Source organism: Calliphora vicina, chromosome 5 (genome assembly GCF_958450345.1).
Source record: "Calliphora vicina chromosome 5, idCalVici1.1, whole genome shotgun sequence".
Lineage (NCBI taxonomy): Eukaryota > Metazoa > Arthropoda > Insecta > Diptera > Calliphoridae > Calliphora > Calliphora vicina.
Window position 1 is genome coordinate 78243861 of NC_088784.1, and position 21608 is coordinate 78265468.

The 21608-nt window shown below is 32.6% G+C and overlaps 4 protein-coding genes across 4 annotated transcripts in view; 3 read left to right on the forward strand and 1 right to left on the reverse strand.

The window, feature by feature from the left end:
* Positions 1–21608, forward strand: part of Wnt5 (Wnt oncogene analog 5) — a 228504-nt gene that overhangs the window by 92736 nt on the left and 114160 nt on the right. Inside the window, exon 2 of the mRNA XM_065512221.1 lies at positions 8874–10473. Within this exon, the coding sequence (XP_065368293.1) occupies positions 8874–10473 (1600 nt within the window). The remainder of the gene's footprint in view (positions 1–8873; positions 10474–21608) is intronic.
* Positions 421–1119, reverse strand: LOC135960650 (probable salivary secreted peptide). Its single transcript, XM_065511991.1, has 2 exons — positions 822–1119; positions 421–762 (listed from the first exon to the last, which is right to left on the reverse strand). Exons 1-2 carry the CDS (start codon positions 1032–1034, stop codon positions 580–582), a joined length of 396 nt encoding a protein of 131 aa, XP_065368063.1. The 5' UTR covers positions 1035–1119; the 3' UTR covers positions 421–579.
* LOC135962251 (probable salivary secreted peptide) lies at positions 5006–5531 on the forward strand. Its single transcript, XM_065514074.1, has 2 exons — positions 5006–5232; positions 5295–5531. The coding sequence occupies exons 1-2, from the start codon at positions 5053–5055 to the stop codon at positions 5463–5465; spliced, it is 351 nt and encodes a 116-aa protein (XP_065370146.1). The 5' UTR covers positions 5006–5052; the 3' UTR covers positions 5466–5531.
* Positions 5722–8266, forward strand: LOC135959741 (probable salivary secreted peptide). The gene is made up of 2 exons (XM_065510769.1): positions 5722–5904; positions 8090–8266. The coding sequence occupies exons 1-2, from the start codon at positions 5722–5724 to the stop codon at positions 8264–8266; spliced, it is 360 nt and encodes a 119-aa protein (XP_065366841.1).

The following is a 21608-nucleotide window of genomic DNA, read 5'->3' on the forward strand; positions in this document are numbered from 1 at the left end:
CTATTGCATTGTTTAAAAAAATAACCAACCACTGACAAAATGTTTAATTGAAATCTATCCATATACCTAAACATAATACAATAAATAAACAGTTGAAAATAAATATTTGAGTGACATAAAATAATTGCAATTTGCACATTTAATCTCTTTACATATAAATACACCTAAGGGCTGTTAAAAAAACACAACAATTTCGATGTGTCAATTGCCTAATTATCTAATCATTTGTAAAAATTTTCAAAAATAACAAAAACTACTATAATAATCATTATCAAACACACAAACTTTACCGAAAAAAAAAATAGAAAAAAAAACATTCTCTGTTGTTTCTGACAATTGATAATGACATTGATTAAACATTTATTTTGAGGTTTAAATATGTATCACTATTTGAACACAACTCTATTATTTAGTCAACTGTTTGTGTTTGTTTTTGCATTTAACTTTGGCATGAAACTATTTATTTAACAATTTTAATTAAAAGTCTGTAATAAATGCTATTTTATAACAAGAGTAAATAAATATTTTTGGCGTATTTTATTTAATTTATCGCACATTAATTAACTAAATACAACACACTCATTGACCATAAATGTCAATAATGAAATTATAGCCATGATTGCGTTGAGATTTTAAATGAATGACAGCATAATTGGTGCTGGGGCCTCCATCCTTTAAGGTGGCATAGCCGCCATTGCCATTTTTATATTGATCGGTCACCTGTATTTGAGTAATTGTCTTGCCATAATGCAAATCCGTGGGCTAAACAAATTTAAACATTAATTTAATATTAAATTAACTAAATTTTGTCCAGAAATTACCTTTGGTCTATATTCATAATCTCCACTTATGATACGCATGGTCTTGGCCTTGTCCATAACAATTTGTCGACTTAGATGCACATCTCGTTGGCTACGTGCTCCCCAAACGGCATCATGATTGTTGGTGTTTTCACTTTTTGCCGCTAAGGCTTCTTGATTCGTTATAATATTTAATATTAATATTAAGATTAAAATTTTAAATTTTTTCAACATTTTTGCACAATAAATTTCTTTATTTAAATATTTAGTTTATCTCTATTTAAAAGGGGTGTTTTATAATTATGAGATGCTAGCAGCAATTACGTTTTCAAACTAATTTAATTAGCTCCAACATCAATTTACTCAAGCCAGCTGGTTTTTATTTATTTATCTTAAACATTTTGAGTGTGTTTGCTCTATATATTATTTAACAAACGTACAGCAAAAATAAATACGATTATTGTAAGAGGGGTTTTTTGGGAGGGGATTGAAAGCCACACGTACCACAGCATGTTTTATTTGTTGTGTAGACAATACTTAACAACTATTAAATATGAATCATTTAGGGAAATTACATTAGTACAATGACCACATACTCTATTAACAGTTTATAGTTTTTTCAGTACTTTTGTTACGCTACATTATATTGAATAGAACTAGAACAGAACTAGAACAGAACTAGAACAGAACTAGAACAGAACTAGAACAGAACTAGAACAGAACTAGAACAGAACTAGAACAGAACTAGAACAGAACTAGAACAGAACTAGAACAGAACTAGAACAGAACTAGAACAGAACTAGAACAGAACTAGAACAGAACTAGAACAGAACTAGAACAGAACTAGAACAGAACTAGAACAGAACTAGAACAGAACTAGAACAGAACTAGAACAGAACTAGAACAGAACTAGAACAGAACTAGAACAGAACTAGAACAGAACTAGAACAGAACTAGAACAGAACTAGAACAGAACTAGAACAGAACTAGAACAGAACTAGAACAGAACTAGAACAGAACTAGAACAGAACTAGAACAGAACTAGAACAGAACTAGAACAGAACTAGAACAGAACTAGAACAGAACTAGAACAGAACTAGAACAGAACTAGAACAGAACTAGAACAGAACTAGAACAGAACTAGAACAGAACTAGAACAGAACTAGAACAGAACTAGAACAGAACTAGAACAGAACTAGAACAGAACTAGAACAGAACTAGAACAGAACTAGAACAGAACTAGAACAGAACTAGAACAGAACTAGAACAGAACTAGAACAGAACTAGAACAGAACTAGAACAGAACTAGAACAGAACTAGAACAGAACTAGAACAGAACTAGAACAGAACTAGAACAGAACTAGAACAGAACTAGAACAGAACTAGAACAGAACTAGAACAGAACTAGAACAGAACTAGAACAGAACTAGAACAGAACTAGAACAGAACTAGAACAGAACTAGAACAGAACTAGAACAGAACTAGAACAGAACTAGAACAGAACTAGAACAGAACTAGAACAGAACTAGAACAGAACTAGAACAGAACTAGAACAGAACTAGAACAGAACTAGAACAGAACTAGAACAGAACTAGAACAGAACTAGAACAGAACTAGAACAGAACTAGAACAGAACTAGAACAGAACTAGAACAGAACTAGAACAGAACTAGAACAGAACTAGAACAGAACTAGAACAGAACTAGAACAGAACTAGAACAGAACTAGAACAGAACTAGAACAGAACTAGAACAGAACTAGAACAGAACTAGAACAGAACTAGAACAGAACTAGAACAGAACTAGAACAGAACTAGAACAGAACTAGAACAGAACTAGAACAGAACTAGAACAGAACTAGAACAGAACTAGAACAGAACTAGAACAGAACTAGAACAGAACTAGAACAGAACTAGAACAGAACTAGAACAGAACTAGAACAGAACTAGAACAGAACTAGAACAGAACTAGAACAGAACTAGAACAGAACTAGAACAGAACTAGAACAGAACTAGAACAGAACTAGAACAGAACTAGAACAGAACTAGAACAGAACTAGAACAGAACTAGAACAGAACTAGAACAGAACTAGAACAGAACTAGAACAGAACTAGAACAGAACTAGAACAGAACTAGAACAGAACTAGAACAGAACTAGAACAGAACTAGAACAGAACTAGAACTAGAACTAGAACTAGAACTAGAACAGAACTAGAACAGAACTAGAACAGAACTAGAACAGAACTAGAACAGAACTAGAACAGAACTAGAACAGAACTAGAACAGAACTAGAACAGAACTAGAACAGAACTAGAACAGAACTAGAACAGAACTAGAACAGAACTAGAACTAGAACAGAACGAACTAGAACAGAACAGAACTAGAACAGAACAGAACTAGAACAGAACTAGAACAGAACTAGAACAGAACTAGAACAGAACTAGAACAGAACTAGAACAGAACTAGAACAGAACTAGAACAGAACTAGAACAGAACTAGAACAGAACTAGAACAGAACTAGAACAGAACTAGAACAGAACTAGAACAGAACTAGAACAGAACTAGAACAGAACTAGAACAGAACTAGAACAGAACTAGAACAGAACTAGAACAGAACTAGAACAGAACTAGAACAGAACTAGAACAGAACTAGAACAGAACTAGAACAGAACTAGAACAGAACTAGAACAGAACTAGAACAGAACTAGAACAGAACTAGAACAGAACTAGAACAGAACTAGAACAGAACTAGAACAGAACTAGAACAGAACTAGAACAGAACTAGAACAGAACTAGAACAGAACTAGAACAGAACTAGAACAGAACTAGAACAGAACTAGAACAGAACTAGAACAGAACTAGAACAGAACTAGAACAGAACTAGAACAGAACTAGAACAGAACTAGAACAGAACTAGAACAGAACTAGAACAGAACTAGAACAGAACTAGAACAGAACTAGAACAGAACTAGAACAGAACTAGAACAGAACTAGAACAGAACTAGAACAGAACTAGAACAGAACTAGAACAGAACTAGAACAGAACTAGAACAGAACTAGAACAGAACTAGAACAGAACTAGAACAGAACTAGAACAGAACTAGAACAGAACTAGAACAGAACTAGAACAGAACTAGAACAGAACTAGAACAGAACTAGAACAGAACTAGAACAGAACTAGAACAGAACTAGAACAGAACTAGAACAGAACTAGAACAGAACTAGAACAGAACTAGAACAGAACTAGAACAGAACTAGAACAGAACTAGAACAGAACTAGAACAGAACTAGAACAGAACTAGAACAGAACTAGAACAGAACTAGAACAGAACTAGAACAGAACTAGAACAGAACTAGAACAGAACTAGAACAGAACTAGAACAGAACTAGAACAGAACTAGAACAGAACTAGAACAGAACTAGAACAGAACTAGAACAGAACTAGAACAGAACTAGAACAGAACTAGAACAGAACTAGAACAGAACTAGAACAGAACTAGAACAGAACTAGAACAGAACTAGAACAGAACTAGAACAGAACTAGAACAGAACTAGAACAGAACTAGAACAGAACTAGAACAGAACTAGAACAGAACTAGAACAGAACTAGAACAGAACTAGAACAGAACTAGAACAGAACTAGAACAGAACTAGAACATTTTTTTAATGTCAATTTAAAATGATTATCAACTTTAAAACCTGCCTTCTATAGGGTACCTAAAAATGGTTATAATTTATTACAATTTTACTTAGTTACTTAAAATTTAGCATGTAAATTTATGCAAATTTTTTGATTCTTCACAAATCTAGAATGAGGTATTTATAATTTATATTTTGTGAATCACAAAAAAACCACTCAAACAAAATTGCATTATCGCTAAACTCAATATAGTTGTGCTGCCGATAAAATATCAATTAAGATTAAGCGATGAAATGCCAAAATAACCAAAGGAACGGCAATACATTTTTATAAATAAAAAATAATTAATTATAAATTCTATCACCAATTTGTTAATCGTTTAATTTGACGTGCGACAAAATAGTTTGTATACTTTTCTAGACAATACTTTTATCTGCTGACAGAAAAAAATGAAGCGATAACATAATTAATTAATAAGAAAATATCACGTTTAAAGCGAAATAGAAAGTAAAAGTCTTAAATAATGCAACCTAACTAGACAGTTGCTATAAAAACACCATAACATCAGGCAGAAATGATTTATTAAACAAATCAATTTCATTTAAAAAAAAATTATGAAAAATTTATTGGTTTTAAGTATTTTACTGGTCACAGTTGTTGTGTCAGTCAGCGCTGGCAATGATTACTTATGGGGTGAAATTGGCAGTCGTGATACCTTGATATCCAAAAAGATCGTTAGTAAAGCATTTGTAGTGGGTTTGGTGGTAAAGGAGAAATATGTTTTCAAACAAGATGTAAGTTAATATTAAAAACATCAAAAATTGATTTTTTTAACAACAATTTAAATACTTTTTAGAACCTCAATGCCTATACCATTACGGCTGTTAAGGTGACCGACAAAAAGAAGAAGGATGGTGCCACAGCTGAATTGATAAGTGGTGGTCCCGGTTCCAAAGGAGCCACTATCAGATTTACTTCGCAACGTGGTCATGGCATTAAAGATGAAGTGGAAATTTGGGGCCGTTAAATATTGAAATCATAATTATTTTTTTTTTATAAAAGACAATAAAATGTTGAAATTTTATTACTAGAATTTTGTTAAGATAACTGTCATGGTTAAAAATATTACAAAATATTTTTTTATAGCTAAAACTGATAGCAAAATATCTGATATCTAAATTACAAATTTTGTCTTCACCAAAAGTTTGTATAAATACTAGAGATTTTTTTTAGTTTGAAGCAGTTGAATTTTTAAAACATCTATACGAATACATATTATAACCATGTCAAGATACATTTTTAGTGCGCTTTTGGTTGTTTGTTTGATGGGTGTGATTAGCGCCCATAAAAACAATTATGTGTGGGGTACACATAGCACAAAAGATGTTTTGTTGGCCAGGGAAATGGTTACAAGATCTGGTTTTTTTGGAGTGGTTACTACTTACGATTACGTTTACAAAGCAGATGTAAGTGGAAGTGGGATTTTTCAGTTCTAGTTCAGTTCTAGTTCAGTTCTAGTTCAGTTCTAGTTCAGTTCTAGTTCAGTTCTAGTTCAGTTCTAGTTCAGTTCTAGTTCAGTTCTAGTTCAGTTCTAGTTCAGTTCTAGTTCAGTTCTAGTTCAGTTCTAGTTCAGTTCTAGTTCAGTTCTAGTTCAGTTCTAGTTCAGTTCTAGTTCAGTTCTAGTTCAGTTCTAGTTCAGTTCTAGTTCAGTTCTAGTTCAGTTCTAGTTCAGTTCTAGTTCAGTTCTAGTTCAGTTCTAGTTCAGTTCTAGTTCAGTTCTAGTTCAGTTCTAGTTCAGTTCTAGTTCAGTTCTAGTTCAGTTCTAGTTCAGTTCTAGTTCAGTTCTAGTTCAGTTCTAGTTCAGTTCTAGTTCAGTTCTAGTTCAGTTCTAGTTCAGTTCTAGTTCAGTTCTAGTTCAGTTCTAGTTCAGTTCTAGTTCAGTTCTAGTTCAGTTCTAGTTCAGTTCTAGTTCAGTTCTAGTTCAGTTCTAGTTCAGTTCTAGTTCAGTTCTAGTTCAGTTCTAGTTCAGTTCTAGTTCAGTTCTAGTTCAGTTCTAGTTCAGTTCTAGTTCAGTTCTAGTTCAGTTCTAGTTCAGTTCTAGTTCAGTTCTAGTTCAGTTCTAGTTCAGTTCTAGTTCAGTTCTAGTTCAGTTCAGTTCTAGTTCAGTTCTAGTTCAGTTCTAGTTCAGTTCTAGTTCAGTTCTAGTTCAGTTCTAGTTCAGTTCTAGTTCAGTTCTAGTTCAGTTCTAGTTCAGTTCTAGTTCAGTTCTAGTTCAGTTCTAGTTCAGTTCTAGTTCAGTTCTAGTTCAGTTCTAGTTCAGTTCTTGTTCAGTTCTAGTTCAGTTCTAGTTCAGTTCTAGTTCAGTTCTAGTTCAGTTCTAGTTCAGTTCTAGTTCAGTTCTAGTTCAGTTCTAGTTCAGTTCTAGTTCAGTTCTAGTTCAGTTCTAGTTCAGTTCTAGTTCAGTTCTAGTTCAGTTCTAGTTCAGTTCTAGTTCAGTTCTAGTTCAGTTCTAGTTCAGTTCTAGTTCAGTTCTAGTTCAGTTCTAGTTCAGTTCTAGTTCAGTTCTAGTTCAGTTCTAGTTCAGTTCTAGTTCAGTTCTAGTTCAGTTCTAGTTCAGTTCTAGTTCAGTTCTAGTTCAGTTCTAGTTCAGTTCTAGTTCAGTTCTAGTTCAGTTCTAGTTCAGTTCTAGTTCAGTTCTAGTTCAGTTCTAGTTCAGTTCTAGTTCAGTTCTAGTTCAGTTCTAGTTCAGTTCTAGTTCAGTTCTAGTTCAGTTCTAGTTCAGTTCTAGTTCAGTTCTAGTTCAGTTCTAGTTCAGTTCTAGTTCAGTTCTAGTTCAGTTCTAGTTCAGTTCTAGTTCAGTTCTAGTTCAGTTCTAGTTCAGTTCTAGTTCAGTTCTAGTTCAGTTCTATTTCAGTTCTAGTTCAGTTCTAGTTCAGTTCTAGTTCAGTTCTAGTTCAGTTCTAGTTCAGTTCTAGTTCAGTTCTAGTTCAGTTCTAATTCAGTTCTAGTTCAGTTCTAGTTCAGTTCTAGTTCAGTTCTAGTTCAGTTCTAGTTCAGTTCTAGTTCAGTTCTAGTTCAGTTCTAGTTCAGTTCTAGTTCAGTTCTAGTTCAGTTCTAGTTCAGTTCTAGTTCAGTTCTAGTTCAGTTCTAGTTCAGTTCTAGTTCAGTTCTAGTTCAGTTCTAGTTCAGTTCTAGTTCAGTTCTAGTTCAGTTCTAGTTCAGTTCTAGTTCAGTTCTAGTTCAGTTCTAGTTCAGTTCTAGTTCAGTTCTAGTTCAGTTCTAGTTCTAGTTCAGTTCTAGTTCAGTTCTAGTTCAGTTCTAGTTCAGTTCTAGTTCAGTTCTAGTTCAGTTCTAGTTCAGTTCTAGTTCAGTTCTAGTTCAGTTCTAGTTCAGTTCTAGTTCAGTTCTAGTTCAGTTCTAGTTCAGTTCTAGTTCAGTTCTAGTTCAGTTCTAGTTCAGTTCTAGTTCAGTTCTAGTTCAGTTCTAGTTCAGTTCTAGTTCAGTTCTAGTTCAGTTCTAGTTCAGTTCTAGTTCAGTTCTAGTTCAGTTCTAGTTCAGTTCTAGTTCAGTTCTAGTTCAGTTTTATTTTTTTACTAATTCATATTATTTAAAAATCTATATTTTTCAATTTAAATTTTTTATTCTCTTAAGAGCCTTACACCTCCAAAAATCTCATATATCAAAATTACCGATGCAAAACCGTTTGGCGGAGCTACTGCTACAATATCAACTGGAGGTCTAAATACAGAAGCTGTTAGCATACTATTTACTAGTCAGCGTGGTTTTGGAATCAAAAGCTTTGTGGAAATTTATGGAACGCCCAACTGATGATATAAAATATTTATTTTTATAAGCTAATTTAATTAGTATTAAGTTTAATTAATCCAATAAATAATTCAAATATAAATGGAGATATATAGTTTTTTATTTATTTAATATGAAGTCATTAAAAAATTGCAATATAATTGATGCAATCAGCGCAAAAGTGGTGTAACCCCAAACTCTTTACTTAATGCTATATTCAACTTACACCACCTTTGCGCTGATGGCCTCAGTAGTGCTAACAGAAATTCTTTTGGTTCTATTAAGATGATATCAAAATAGTTTTGTTCTGAAATAATTAAAGCGTTATGTTTTATAAAGATACAAATGGTACTTTTTTGAAAATTTTAAAATTTTGGGAAATTGATTTTTTCTAGAAGATTTCAACCCAAATATTATAAAAATGCCAAAAAATCAATTGGTAAAAAATTCGAAAAAGTACCTTTTGTTCTGCGGCTCCTCAATTGTTGACAGAGTTATTCCTCTGCATTTACTACGTCTCATTTGTGTTAGAAATTTATCAAAATACCATAATTGCTTATTATTCAATTCATTTGTTTTGTGTTATTCAATTTTTAATCTTGTGAAATTTGTTTTAATTTTTCTCCTCCAGAGCTCTTGGCTTAAAATCTCCCTTCATCGAATTTCGGAATGAATTTGAAGTGCTGACCAACAACAGCATACCCCTAAATATAACAAAAGACGAACAGGCCTTAATGCATCAAGAGGGTTTGCGCAAATTGGGTACCTTTATAAAACCAGTCGATTTAAGAGATTCCGAAACGGGGTTTGTCAAGGCAAATCTCACAAAAAAGTTCTCACCAGCTGTCAGCCCACGAATGCAAAATCAACGGCGACTCCATCCCATTCAAGAGGAAATGGATCAGAAACAAATTATCTTACTCGATGAGGATACAGATGAGAATGGCTTACCAGCCAGTTTAACAGATGAGGATCGCAAATTTATAGTGCCAATGGCATTGAAAAATTCACAACCTGATCCACGTTATGCACAAACAATGGCCAGAAGTTCTATGTTATCGGCCACCACAACTACAACGACAACCACAAAAAAGCCCACAACACCAGCTACACCAGAGTTTGCCTCCAACATAGAGGACTTAAAGAAGCACATATTATTTCTACAAAATCTAACCAAACATGATAGTAATTTTCAATCGAAATTTGTGGTATTTCCTAGTTTGCAGAAAGATAAACAAAAAGTTCCTCAAGCAATAGCAACCACTACAATGCCCAAAGTACCCATGAGACCAATATATCAATATGGAGCACCGCCAACGCGCAAAAACACACAAGCAACTTCATTGAATGTAAATAGTAAAGTATCACAAACACCACCTTTTGGTGGCTACTATCACAACGAGGATGATGAGGATTCTTTGTCGGCATTTTTACAGCCTGTACATAAAGATAAGATCGCCATAGTACCACAAGTATTACTGCTGAATGATCAGAATAAGGACAGCCAAGGCAGAAGAATAAACTCCAGTCCGCCTACCACTATCAGTACAACAACCACTACAACGACCACAACGACAACCACCACTACCACCAGACGTCCCACCAAACCCACTAAGCTGCCACCCTGTGTCCGCAATCCCGAATCACCCAAATGCATAAGACAACGCAAGCGCGAGGAACAGCAGCGTCAGCGTGATCGTGATGCTCTGTTGCGGGAACAAGAGAAATACATGCCCCGCTATGAACCCTACATGCAGACCATTAATAATACCAAACGTTTTGCTGTCTCCATTGAAATACCCGATTCATTTAAGATAAATAATTCCGACTCACGCTCCTCAAGGGGCGAAGAGAGCCTACAGATTCTCTCACGTTTTGTAAGATCTACGCATAAAAGGCGTAATATTGGAGGCGGATTAGCGGGTCGTTCGTCATCGAGCAGTGATAAATTTGCTTCAAAATATGGTGCTAGTGCTTTTTTAGAACGTGATTCAATGGTAGCGGCTAGCGGCGGAAGGGATTTTCTCATAACGAATCCCGAACAATTTGGCATGCTGGCACCGAATGCCACGACTGCTAGTCCAACGGTGCCCGCCTATTCGGAACCCATTGACTTGAATCCTGACAATTGTTATCAGGTCGATGGCATGACTTATGGCCAGAAGAAACAGTGTGTTTTGCATACAAGCGTTATGCCGGCCATAAGTCGGGGTGCGAGAGCAACGATACAGGTGAGTTAATTATTTATTTCATTTTACATTTATCTTTATTGGTTCAGTTTTAGTTAAGTTCAGGTTCTAGTTCAGTTCTAGTTCAGTTCTAGTTCAGTTCTAGTTCAGTTCTAGTTCAGTTCTAGTTCAGTTCTAGTTCAGTTCTAGTTCAGTTCTAGTTCAGTTCTAGTTCAGTTCTAGTTCAGTTCTAGTTCAGTTCTAGTTCAGTTCTAGTTCAGTTCTAGTTCAGTTCTAGTTCAGTTCTAGTTCAGTTCTAGTTCAGTTCTAGTTCAGGTTCTAGTTCAGGTTCTAGTTCAGGTTCTAGTTCAGGTTCTAGTTCAGGTTCTAGTTCAGGTTCTAGTTCAGGTTCTAGTTCAGGTTCTAGTTCAGGTTCTAGTTCAGGTTCTAGTTCAGGTTCTAGTTCAAGTTCTAGTTCAGTTTTGCTGTCAATTTGTCATAACAGTCTTTAAATTTTACATAAAAACTTGTAATTATAGCTGAGTTATTCATGTCCTTTAAAGGCTCTTTCTCGTAAACTTTGCTCTATCTTTAAATTTACGCATACTGCACATTTTAAATATAATTTATATACAATAAAAAAGTCATGATTTTTTACACAGTTAATGTTGACATGATATACATAATTCAAATAATTTTGCATAATTTAAAACTACACCACTTTCATTACCACTTAAAGCCACAAAAATGCACAGCAAAAGTGAGTTGAGAGAGAAAAAAGCGTATGAAAATTAACGAAACGAGACACGCGTTTCTTCCATAAATCACTACCGCAAACACACGCGCTTTGCACAAAAACTCGAAAAAAAACCATAAAATTCCACGCTATTGTTGATGCAATGGAGAATATGAGGCATTATTGCACTTAATGCAAATGATTGTTGCATTAAATTTTGCATTGTGGATTGGTTTTTTTTTTTACTTCACACATTTTAAACCATAAACCATAAAAAAAGAACAGAAATTTTTAACATGTTGCCACAGCACAACAGAGATATTGAGCAACATTATAAAAAAAGCCCCCCCATTAGTCCACATGAAAAGTGAATTATGACACACTTAAATACAAAACCGTTGTATAAAATTCAATATGAATTGAAGTTTTTGTGTTATTGAAAACATAATACAAAAGCTGAAGCTTATTTATCAGGCCATACAAAATTTAAAGTGCCAAAAGTGACGAGAACTTATTAAAATATTTAAAAAATATAAAATACAGCTGAAACAATAAAAACAAGATTGTGGAATTATTATTTAACAATAAAATATCGATATTTCTCTTAAAGGATGCAGGCCAACAACCAACAGAATTATTTTAAATAATAATAAAAATAAGAGTGAAATTTAAACAATGAAATGCATGTCGATTTAAAAAGGATTTCATTTGTAATACTCACACAAGTATTTTAAATATAAATTTTAATAAATGAAATTTAAGTGCAAAGGGAAACCTTGTTTCCTATTAGGGTTGGCAATTCCTTTATTTTTTTTTATTTCTTTTATTTCAACAACATGCAAGGATGCATGTCATACGATATTTCATATTTCATAGAATTGTTTATTTTTTTGTGTTTTTTTTACTATTTAAGTATGATGGATTGATTTGCATTCATTAGACTTTATAAGAAGGAGCACAATTCTCGTAAGCCATCATACAGCATGTGTTGCTTTTCAATCATTAAACGGCTAATGCATGTCATTTATGCCGGTCGGTCTTAAGAGAACCAACTTAATTTTGAAAGGTCTCCAACGAAACTGATATATTTTGCGGTAATTTAAAACAATCTGCCATCTTTGATCTCCAAAATTAGAAAAATTATTCTCATTTAAAAGGCAGTATTTATTCTTGTTACTTGGCTGACTTCAATTAATATATTCTTGGTCAATTGATACTAATTGGATCTTTGCAATGTAATGAGAAGTCTAGTGACCACTTAACACATCTCAGTTCTGGTAGTCTAGAGTCAATTGCTATTTAAGTGTCTCTTAGTAATCTAGAGCGTAGGTAGTTTAAACTTTTATATTTCATTTTAGCAGAAGTATAATTTTTTTAATCTGTTCTAGAACAGAACTAGAACAGAACTAGAACAGAACTAGAACAGAACTAGAACAGAACTAGAACAGAACTAGAACAGAACTAGAACAGAACTAGAACAGAACTAGAACAGAACTAGAACAGAACTAGAACAGAACTAGAACAGAACTAGAACAGAACTAGAACAGAACTAGAACAGAACTAGAACAGAACTAGAACAGAACTAGAACAGAACTAGAACAGAACTAGAACAGAACTAGAACAGAACTAGAACAGAACTAGAACAGAACTAGAACAGAACTAGAACAGAACTAGAACAGAACTAGAACAGAACTAGAACAGAACTAGAACAGAACTAGAACAGAACTAGAACAGAACTAGAACAGAACTAGAACAGAACTAGAACAGAACTAGAACAGAACTAGAACAGAACTAGAACAGAACTAGAACAGAACTAGAACAGAACTAGAACAGAACTAGAACAGAACTAGAACAGAACTAGAACAGAACTAGAACAGAACTAGAACAGAACTAGAACAGAACTAGAACAGAACTAGAACAGAACTAGAACAGAACTAGAACAGAACTAGAACAGAACTAGAACAGAACTAGAACAGAACTAGAACAGAACTAGAACAGAACTAGAACAGAACTAGAACAGAACTAGAACAGAACTAGAACAGAACTAGAACAGAACTAGAACAGAACTAGAACAGAACTAGAACAGAACTAGAACAGAACTAGAACAGAACTAGAACAGAACTAGAACAGAACTAGAACAGAACTAGAACAGAACTAGAACAGAACTAGAACAGAACTAGAACAGAACTAGAACAGAACTAGAACAGAACTAGAACTAGAACAGAACTAGAACAGAACTAGAACAGAACTAGAACAGAACTAGAACAGAACTAGAACAGAACTAGAACAGAACTAGAACAGAACTAGAACAGAACTAGAACAGAACTAGAACAGAACTAGAACAGAACTAGAACAGAACTAGAACAGAACTAGAACAGAACTAGAACAGAACTAGAACAGAACTAGAACAGAACTAGAACAGAACTAGAACAGAACTAGAACAGAACTAGAACAGAACTAGAACAGAACTAGAACAGAACTAGAACAGAACTAGAACAGAACTAGAACAGAACTAGAACAGAACTAGAACAGAACTAGAACAGAACTAGAACAGAACTAGAACAGAACTAGAACAGAACTAGAACAGAACTAGAACGGAACTAGAACAGAACTAGAACAGAACTAGAACAGAACTAGAACAGAACTAGAACAGAACTAGAACAGAACTAGAACAGAACTAGAACAGAACTAGAACAGAACTAGAACAGAACTAGAACAGAACTAGAACAGAACTAGAACAGAACTAGAACAGAACTAGAACAGAACTAGAACAGAACTAGAACAGAACTAGAACAGAACTAGAACAGAACTAGAACAGAACTAGAACAGAACTAGAACAGAACTAGAACAGAACTAGAACAGAACTAGAACAGAACTAGAACAGAACTAGAACAGAACTAGAACAGAACTAGAACAGAACTAGAACAGAACTAGAACAGAACTAGAACAGAACTAGAACAGAACTAGAACAGAACTAGAACTAGAACTAGAACTAGAACAGAACTAGAACAGAACTAGAACAGAACTAGAACAGAACTAGAACAGAACTAGAACAGAACTAGAACAGAACTAGAACAGAACTAGAACAGAACTAGAACAGAACTAGAACATACCTGAACTGAATAATAAAAGAACGTAGTAGTTGGTCACATTATTCACCAATCGCCTGACATCTACAATACTTACAATATGCGTGCTGTGAACATAAAAGTGTTACAAGTCGTCATTATGATTGTTCATTCGGGTGGTGATTCAAGTATTATTAATAATTCAAAATGAGAAATTTCCGTGCTGCAATTTTATTGTATGTATTTGTAATTTCTCTGTCTTACATTTTTGACCTCCTTCCAAATCAAATATTGCTGGCGCTGTAGAATTTTCCCATTTTTGACATTGACAGTTATGTTAAACACGCCTAAACATCAGTTTTATTTCAAATTTCGTTTACATTCCTTTCAAAATAATTAGCCAAACGCAGCAGACATTCAAAATGTTGGAAAGTCATATGTTTCATTACAATTCCTACCTACCTACCTACATACATATGTATGTACAGACTCACACTGTTTAACTCTACACTCTGTTGATATTACCCAGTTGGAGATGACTGGTTGGTTGCTTTTCAGAATTTTTTTTCCTCTACTGTGTTTTGTTTTCAATTGTATTGTCTTTATTGAGACTTTATATGAGGGAAAAAAAAGAGTCCTTGTTTGTTTTTTGGTTTACATTGGAGGTACTTGTGCCCCGTTTAAACTTTAAGCTAATTTTTGTGGTTGTTACTGCTGTTAAGTCGTTTGATTTCTGTTTTATTCGCCATGATTTTTTTTTTTTTCGAAGTCGAAAACATTGAAATGTTGTACGATATTTATGTTTATGTTGGTTCGCAGCCATAAAGCAAGAGACGTTTCAGTAATGTGACAGAATTTATTCTTTGAAAAAGTTTAGAATTGAGAGAAATTGTCAATGGGAAGTGTTGTGAAAAGTGCAATTGAAAGAGAGTAATGTATAAATAACTGAATGTTTATGTACTTAAATAAGAGAGCGCCTATTTCCCTATATCTCAGCCATTTGTGGACCGATTGTCTCGATTTCAAATAGCATCCAAGCTGGGAGAATTCCCGATATATTGATGTGTGAATCATGCATGTAGGTTGTTGTGGTCTACGAAAAGTTGATTTCAACAGACATGGCTATAATTGCTGAGGGATTATCATAGTTTTAGGAAAATTTATGAAATACTTTATCCAGCAAATCATTCCGAATTTTGACGAGTGTGATCCATTAAAAAAAAATCTAATTTTCTTTGTCTAATCAATACATCATTTTAAATGCCTGGCCTCCTATTCCATTTCTGTATTGGTTTATCGTCATTTTGAAGAATTTTGTTAACTCAACTGTGGTTTTCAACATTTTCAGTGTTTTTGGCATTTCATATGACTTTTAGCTAAAGGGACTTCGTAAGATACAAGGGATCAAATGAAAAAAGAACAAAATACAAAAAGAACGGATTCCATACACGCACAACTTTTTAAATGATGAATATGATTGATTATCATTTTTGAAATGACAAAAATATACGTTTATGACAAGAACCACTAACTAGGGGTTTGGTTTTTCTGGTTGATAAGAGACACATGAGTCATGCATGAGTAGGTTGGGGTTAAAAAGGAGACATACTTTATGATAAAATTCAATTTATAACTTAAAATTGCAAAGAAAACAGACAACCCGTTTTATTGTTTGAAAATCTAGCATATTTTTAATTGATTTCTATGAGAGTTTCAAATTTTGTTATTCTTAACCACTGACTCCAGTTTTTTTTTAAATATTTTTTAAATTTTTGTAAACAAATTTATTTATATTTCCCATATAACTACTAACAAAGAACTTTACATTGTTTAATACCCTCAATTTTAAGTTGAATTTTATTTTTTATTCTATCACAGCAGCATTTATGTCGATCAATTTACATGTCCAAATCTCCATCACTTGATGGGAATTATGGCGAATATAGCAAAAACACAATGACTAATACTCACAGCTTAACTAACAACAAATTGATTGGCAAAACAAAAAAACCAAAAAAAAAAACTTTATGAAAAAATACAATAAATAAAAACAGAAATATTTAGATAAAAATAAATCCCATCAAATACCTGCACTTTAAACTCAGCAAAAACAAACAAACAACCTTCAACAAATAGCCGAAATAAATTTTTTTTTAATACCAACATGATAAAAAATAGCAAAACAACATCTCTTCAAAACCAACAAAACAAATAACAAAACACTATTTAAGCTTAAAAAATGAAGCCATTTAAAACTAGTGGAACAAATGAAAACAAAGAAAATATAAAATAATTTGTTACTTAAAATTCCAGTAAACAATTTGTTTGAAAATAAAAACAAAACTAAAACATCCTGCTAAATAAATTTTTAAATAAATTCCCATTTTTTTTCATACTTTAATATAAATAAGGATATAAACAATACTGACACTTGGCTGAAACTAGAATGTTACAAAAAAAAAGTGGAAAAAACTGAATTGAATAAATTCAGGAGAAACAGAAAGTAGCACAGCTCAGCTGTAGAAATATGAACGTTGATGGGATCAACGTGAATACTAAGAAAAACTATGTATAAAAGCAGTCCAATGTTAAGAATATAACTACAAATGTACAAAAAATTATAGTCAAATAGAAAAAAGAATCGAAGGACCGTGGAACAAAATAATTAAATAGAAACTAACCTAGAATCTGAACTGAACTAGAACTGAACTAGATCTAGAACTGAACTAGAACTGAACTAGAACTAGAACTGAACTAGAACTGAACTAGAACTGAACTAGAACTGAACTAGAACTGAACTAGAACTGAACTAGAACTGAACTAGAACTGAACTAGAACTGAACTAGAACTGAACTAGAACTGAACTAGAACTGAACTAGAACTGAACTAGAACTGAACTAGAACTGAACTAGAACTGAACTAGAACTGAACTAGAACTGAACTAGAACTGAACTAGAACTGAACTAGAACTGAACTAGAACTGAACTAGAACTGAACTAGAACTGAACTAGAACTGAACTAGAACTGAACTAGAACTGAACTAGAACTAGAACTGAACTAGAACTGAACTAGAACTGAACTAGAACTGAACTAGAACTGAACTAGAACTGAACTAGAACTGAACTAGAACTGAACTAGAACTGAACTAGAACTGAACTAGAACTGAACTAGAACTGAACTAGAACTGAACTAGAACTGAACTAGAACTGAACTAGAACTGAACTAGAACTGAACTAGAACTGAACTAGAACTGAACTAGAACTGAACTAGAACTGAACTAGAACTGAACTAGAACTGAACTAGAACTGAACTAGAACTGAACTAGAACTGAACTAGAACTGAACTAGAACTGAACTAGAACTGAACTAGAACTGAACTAGAACTGAACTAGAACTGAACTAGAACTGAACTAGAACTGAACTAGAACTGAACTAGAACTGAACTAGAACTGAACTAGAACTGAACTAGAACTGAACTAGAACTGAACTAGAACTGAACTAGAACTGAACTAGAACTGAACTAGAACTGAACTAGAACTGAACTAGAACTGAACTAGAACTGAACTAGAACTGAACTAGAACTGAACTAGAACTGAACTAGAACTGAACTAGAACTGAACTAGAACTGAACTAGAACTGAACTAGAACTGAACTAGAACTGAACTAGAACTGAACTAGAACTGAACTAGAACTGAACTAGAACTGAACTAGAACTGAACTAGAACTGAACTAGAACTGAACTAGAACTGAACTAGAACTGAACTAGAACTGAACTAGAACTGAACTAGAACTGAACTAGAACTGAACTAGAACTGAACTAGAACTGAACTAGAACTGAACTAGAACTGAACTAGAACTGAACTAGAACTGAACTAGAACTGAACTAGAACTGAACTAGAACTGAACTAGAACTGAACTAGAACTGAACTAGAACTGAACTAGAACTGAACTAGAACTGAACTAGAACTGAACTAGAACTGAACTAGAACTGAACTAGAACTGAACTAGAACTGAACTAGAACTGAACTAGAACTGAACTAGAACTGAACTAGAACTGAACTAGAACTGAACTAGAACTGAACTAGAACTGAACTAGAACTGAACTAGAACTGAACTAGAACTGAACTAGAACTGAACTAGAACTGAACTAGAACTGAACTAGAACTGAACTAGAACTGAACTAGAACTGAACTAGAACTGAACTAGAACTGAACTAGAACTGAACTAGAACTGAACTAGAACTGAACTAGAACTGAACTAGAACTGAACTAGAACTGAACTAGAACTGAACTAGAACTGAACTAGAACTGAATTAGAACCTGAACTAGAACCTGAACAACAACTCTAACTAGAACCTAAACAACTTTGAACTACTCTTTACCGTCTGTGCCAACTTTTTGCACGTAGCAACCGAGTAAATTCTGTTCAAATGGTGGCATTATATGATGTTTTGCTTGACTGGCAACAATCTTTGCATAATACTGCATTAAGCTGCAGCACTATGCTGCATTACTTCTATTATAAATTTCTACATGTTTATGTGTTTGGGTGCATGTGCTTCTGTTTGTGTGAATGCATCTGTGTAAGTGTTAGTTGGTGTTAGTATGCAAGTGTTTGGCTGTTTATTTTTGCATGTTTTTGAGATTTTGTGTGCGGAAGGAAGCATTAGAGTGAAAGGTGACCAAGTTTTTGTTTTTTTTTTTGTTGTTTTTGTTTAGCAACAACATTTTTTGCACTATTTTAGCGCTGAAGCCATCCGTGGCGTAAATAAATAAAGAAAAGAGTGTGAGAAAAAAAAGTGGCAGTAAAAACTAAAGCATTCGAGTTGAAATTTATAATGGATTCCTTTTTTTTTCATTTGTATGCTTTTGTTAAAACATTGTATGAAATTCATAGTATGAATACAAAACCATCAACATTTGTACATATAAAATTATATGAATTCATACAGATAGAGACACACATACCAGTGTACAAGTATGTATGTATATGTAGCTCCATTGCAATAGCAAACAGTTAAACAAATACAAACGAAAACAAGCACCCATACGAAATAAAATAAATGAAATGAAATATAACTAAAACAAAAACAAATAAAAACCTTCTGAGTACATTTCTAGATTAAATCTGTAAAAAAAAATTACAGTTGATTTTGTTGTTTATGTTTGTATTCTCTTCTCGGGCTCACTCTGTGTTTTTTTTTTTGTTAGCGCAAAAAATGACTGCAAATCTGAAGGACGAGTTAACAAATACATAACTACATGTAAAATTCATGTACACAGACATGTGAAACTCATACATATAATATAAGTATATAAAAGGCACATCCACTTGTTCTTATCTACAAAAATTCTGTCCATCTGATTTTGTAGATGCAGCTGTATTCATGCATATTCATGTTTCTGTTTGGATTTTTTAGGCGCTTTTTCATATAAACAAAGTATGAATACAACCATCAATTATTTGCGAAACTTAATGGGAACAAGGATTATATTACTTAGGTTTTTTTTTAGCCAAATCCACTATTCTCAATTGTGTGCGGAATTTGAATCCTAAATGATTGTTATGTAAAACATGTCAAGAGTTAACTATTGGAATTTTTTATTGCCAGCAATAGTCTGGTCTGTGCCTATTACACCGGGACATTTCCAAGATTCTCTGCAATTATTTTAAAAATTTTGATAAATTCCAAAAAGAGTTAAGTAAAAATAATCAATTATACATCAATTTTCCATTGAAAACACAAAATCGGTTTTATTTAATAACAAAATTTTCTACTGTTTCTTAAATTCAAATGTGAGATATTTTAAAAAACAGTACAATAGTTTTAAGAATAAACAATTTTACTAAAGATTTCATAAAGTTTTAATTTTTTTTTTAAGAAGAAAACATTTTATAAATGAAGAAAAAGAAGAAACATTTATATTAACAAAACGACTTCCCCGCCAATTTAGTATGATAAACTTTCAAAAATTCATACCTTGAATTCTAAACTGAAGAATTCAAAATTTCTTGCTGATTACAAATATTATAATTTAGAACTATAATTTAAGAAAAAAAATTTAATAATTTTTTTTTAAATTAAAAAAAAAATGTTTTGCTCAAAAAATATTTTTGCTAAAATTTTATTTACAACATAACTTAAGATTTCGTTAAGCCTTAATTTTCATTGAGAGCAAAACCTATTTTTACTCAAGCTGGAGAATAAACAATTTAATAGTTATTTACAAAACAACTTCCCCGTCAATTGCAATTTGTTAAAGAAACAAATTTAAATAACATTTTAATTTACAAAACAACTTCCCCGCCAATTGCACAAGTTAAACTTTTAAAAATTCATATCTTGGATTCTAAATGGAAGATTTCAAAATTTCTTGCAGATTATAAATACTATAATTTAGAGCTATAATTTAAGAATACAAAATTAAATAATTATTTTTTAAAATTAAAAAAAAAAAAATTTTAGCTCTAAAAAAATTTTCGTTCAATTTTTGTTTATAGCATAACTAAAGATTTCATAAAGCTTTAATTTTCATTGCGAGCAAAAAATATTCTTACTCTAGCTGGAGAATAAACAATTAAATAGATATTTACAAAACAACTTTTCTGCCAGTTGCAATTTATTAAAGAAACAAATTTACAAAACGACTTCCCCGCCAATTGCATATGTTAAAGTTTTAAAAATTCATATCTTCGATTTCAAATAGAAGATTTAAAAATTTCTTGCTGATTACAAATGTTATAATTTAGAGCTATAATTTAGGGACAAAAAAATTTAATATTTTTTTTTAAAATTAAAAAAAAAATTTGAGAGCAAAATATTTTTAGTCAAGCTAGAGAATAAACAATATAATACTTATTTACAAAACAACTTCCCTGCCAATTGCAATTTGTTAAGGAAACAAATTTAAATAACATTTTAATTTACAAAACAACTTCCCCGCCAATTGTGTATGTTAAACTTTTAAAAATTCGTATCTTGGATTCTAGTTGGAATATTTTAAAATTTAATTTAAGAAATAAAAATATTTTTTTTTATGATTAATTTTTTTTTCATAAATAAATATATTTAAATTAATTTTTCTTTTAGCAATTCAGCATTTATTAATAATAATTGTTGTAATTAAATAAAATATTAAATACCAAATGCATTGAATTCAAACTTATTGCCACAATTTCATATTATGCGACAAATTTAACCCACTCCTGTTAGTTTTAACCTCTTTTAGTCAAACACACTCACAATCACACCTACTTTAAAACACAACCAAAGCCCTGTAGCAAATTTGACATACTGCAGCAACATTTAGCTGCATGCATTTCTTTATGCCCATTTTATTCACTTCATTCACCCCATTCACTCATTCATTTATTCATCATACAAGCATGTAGCCC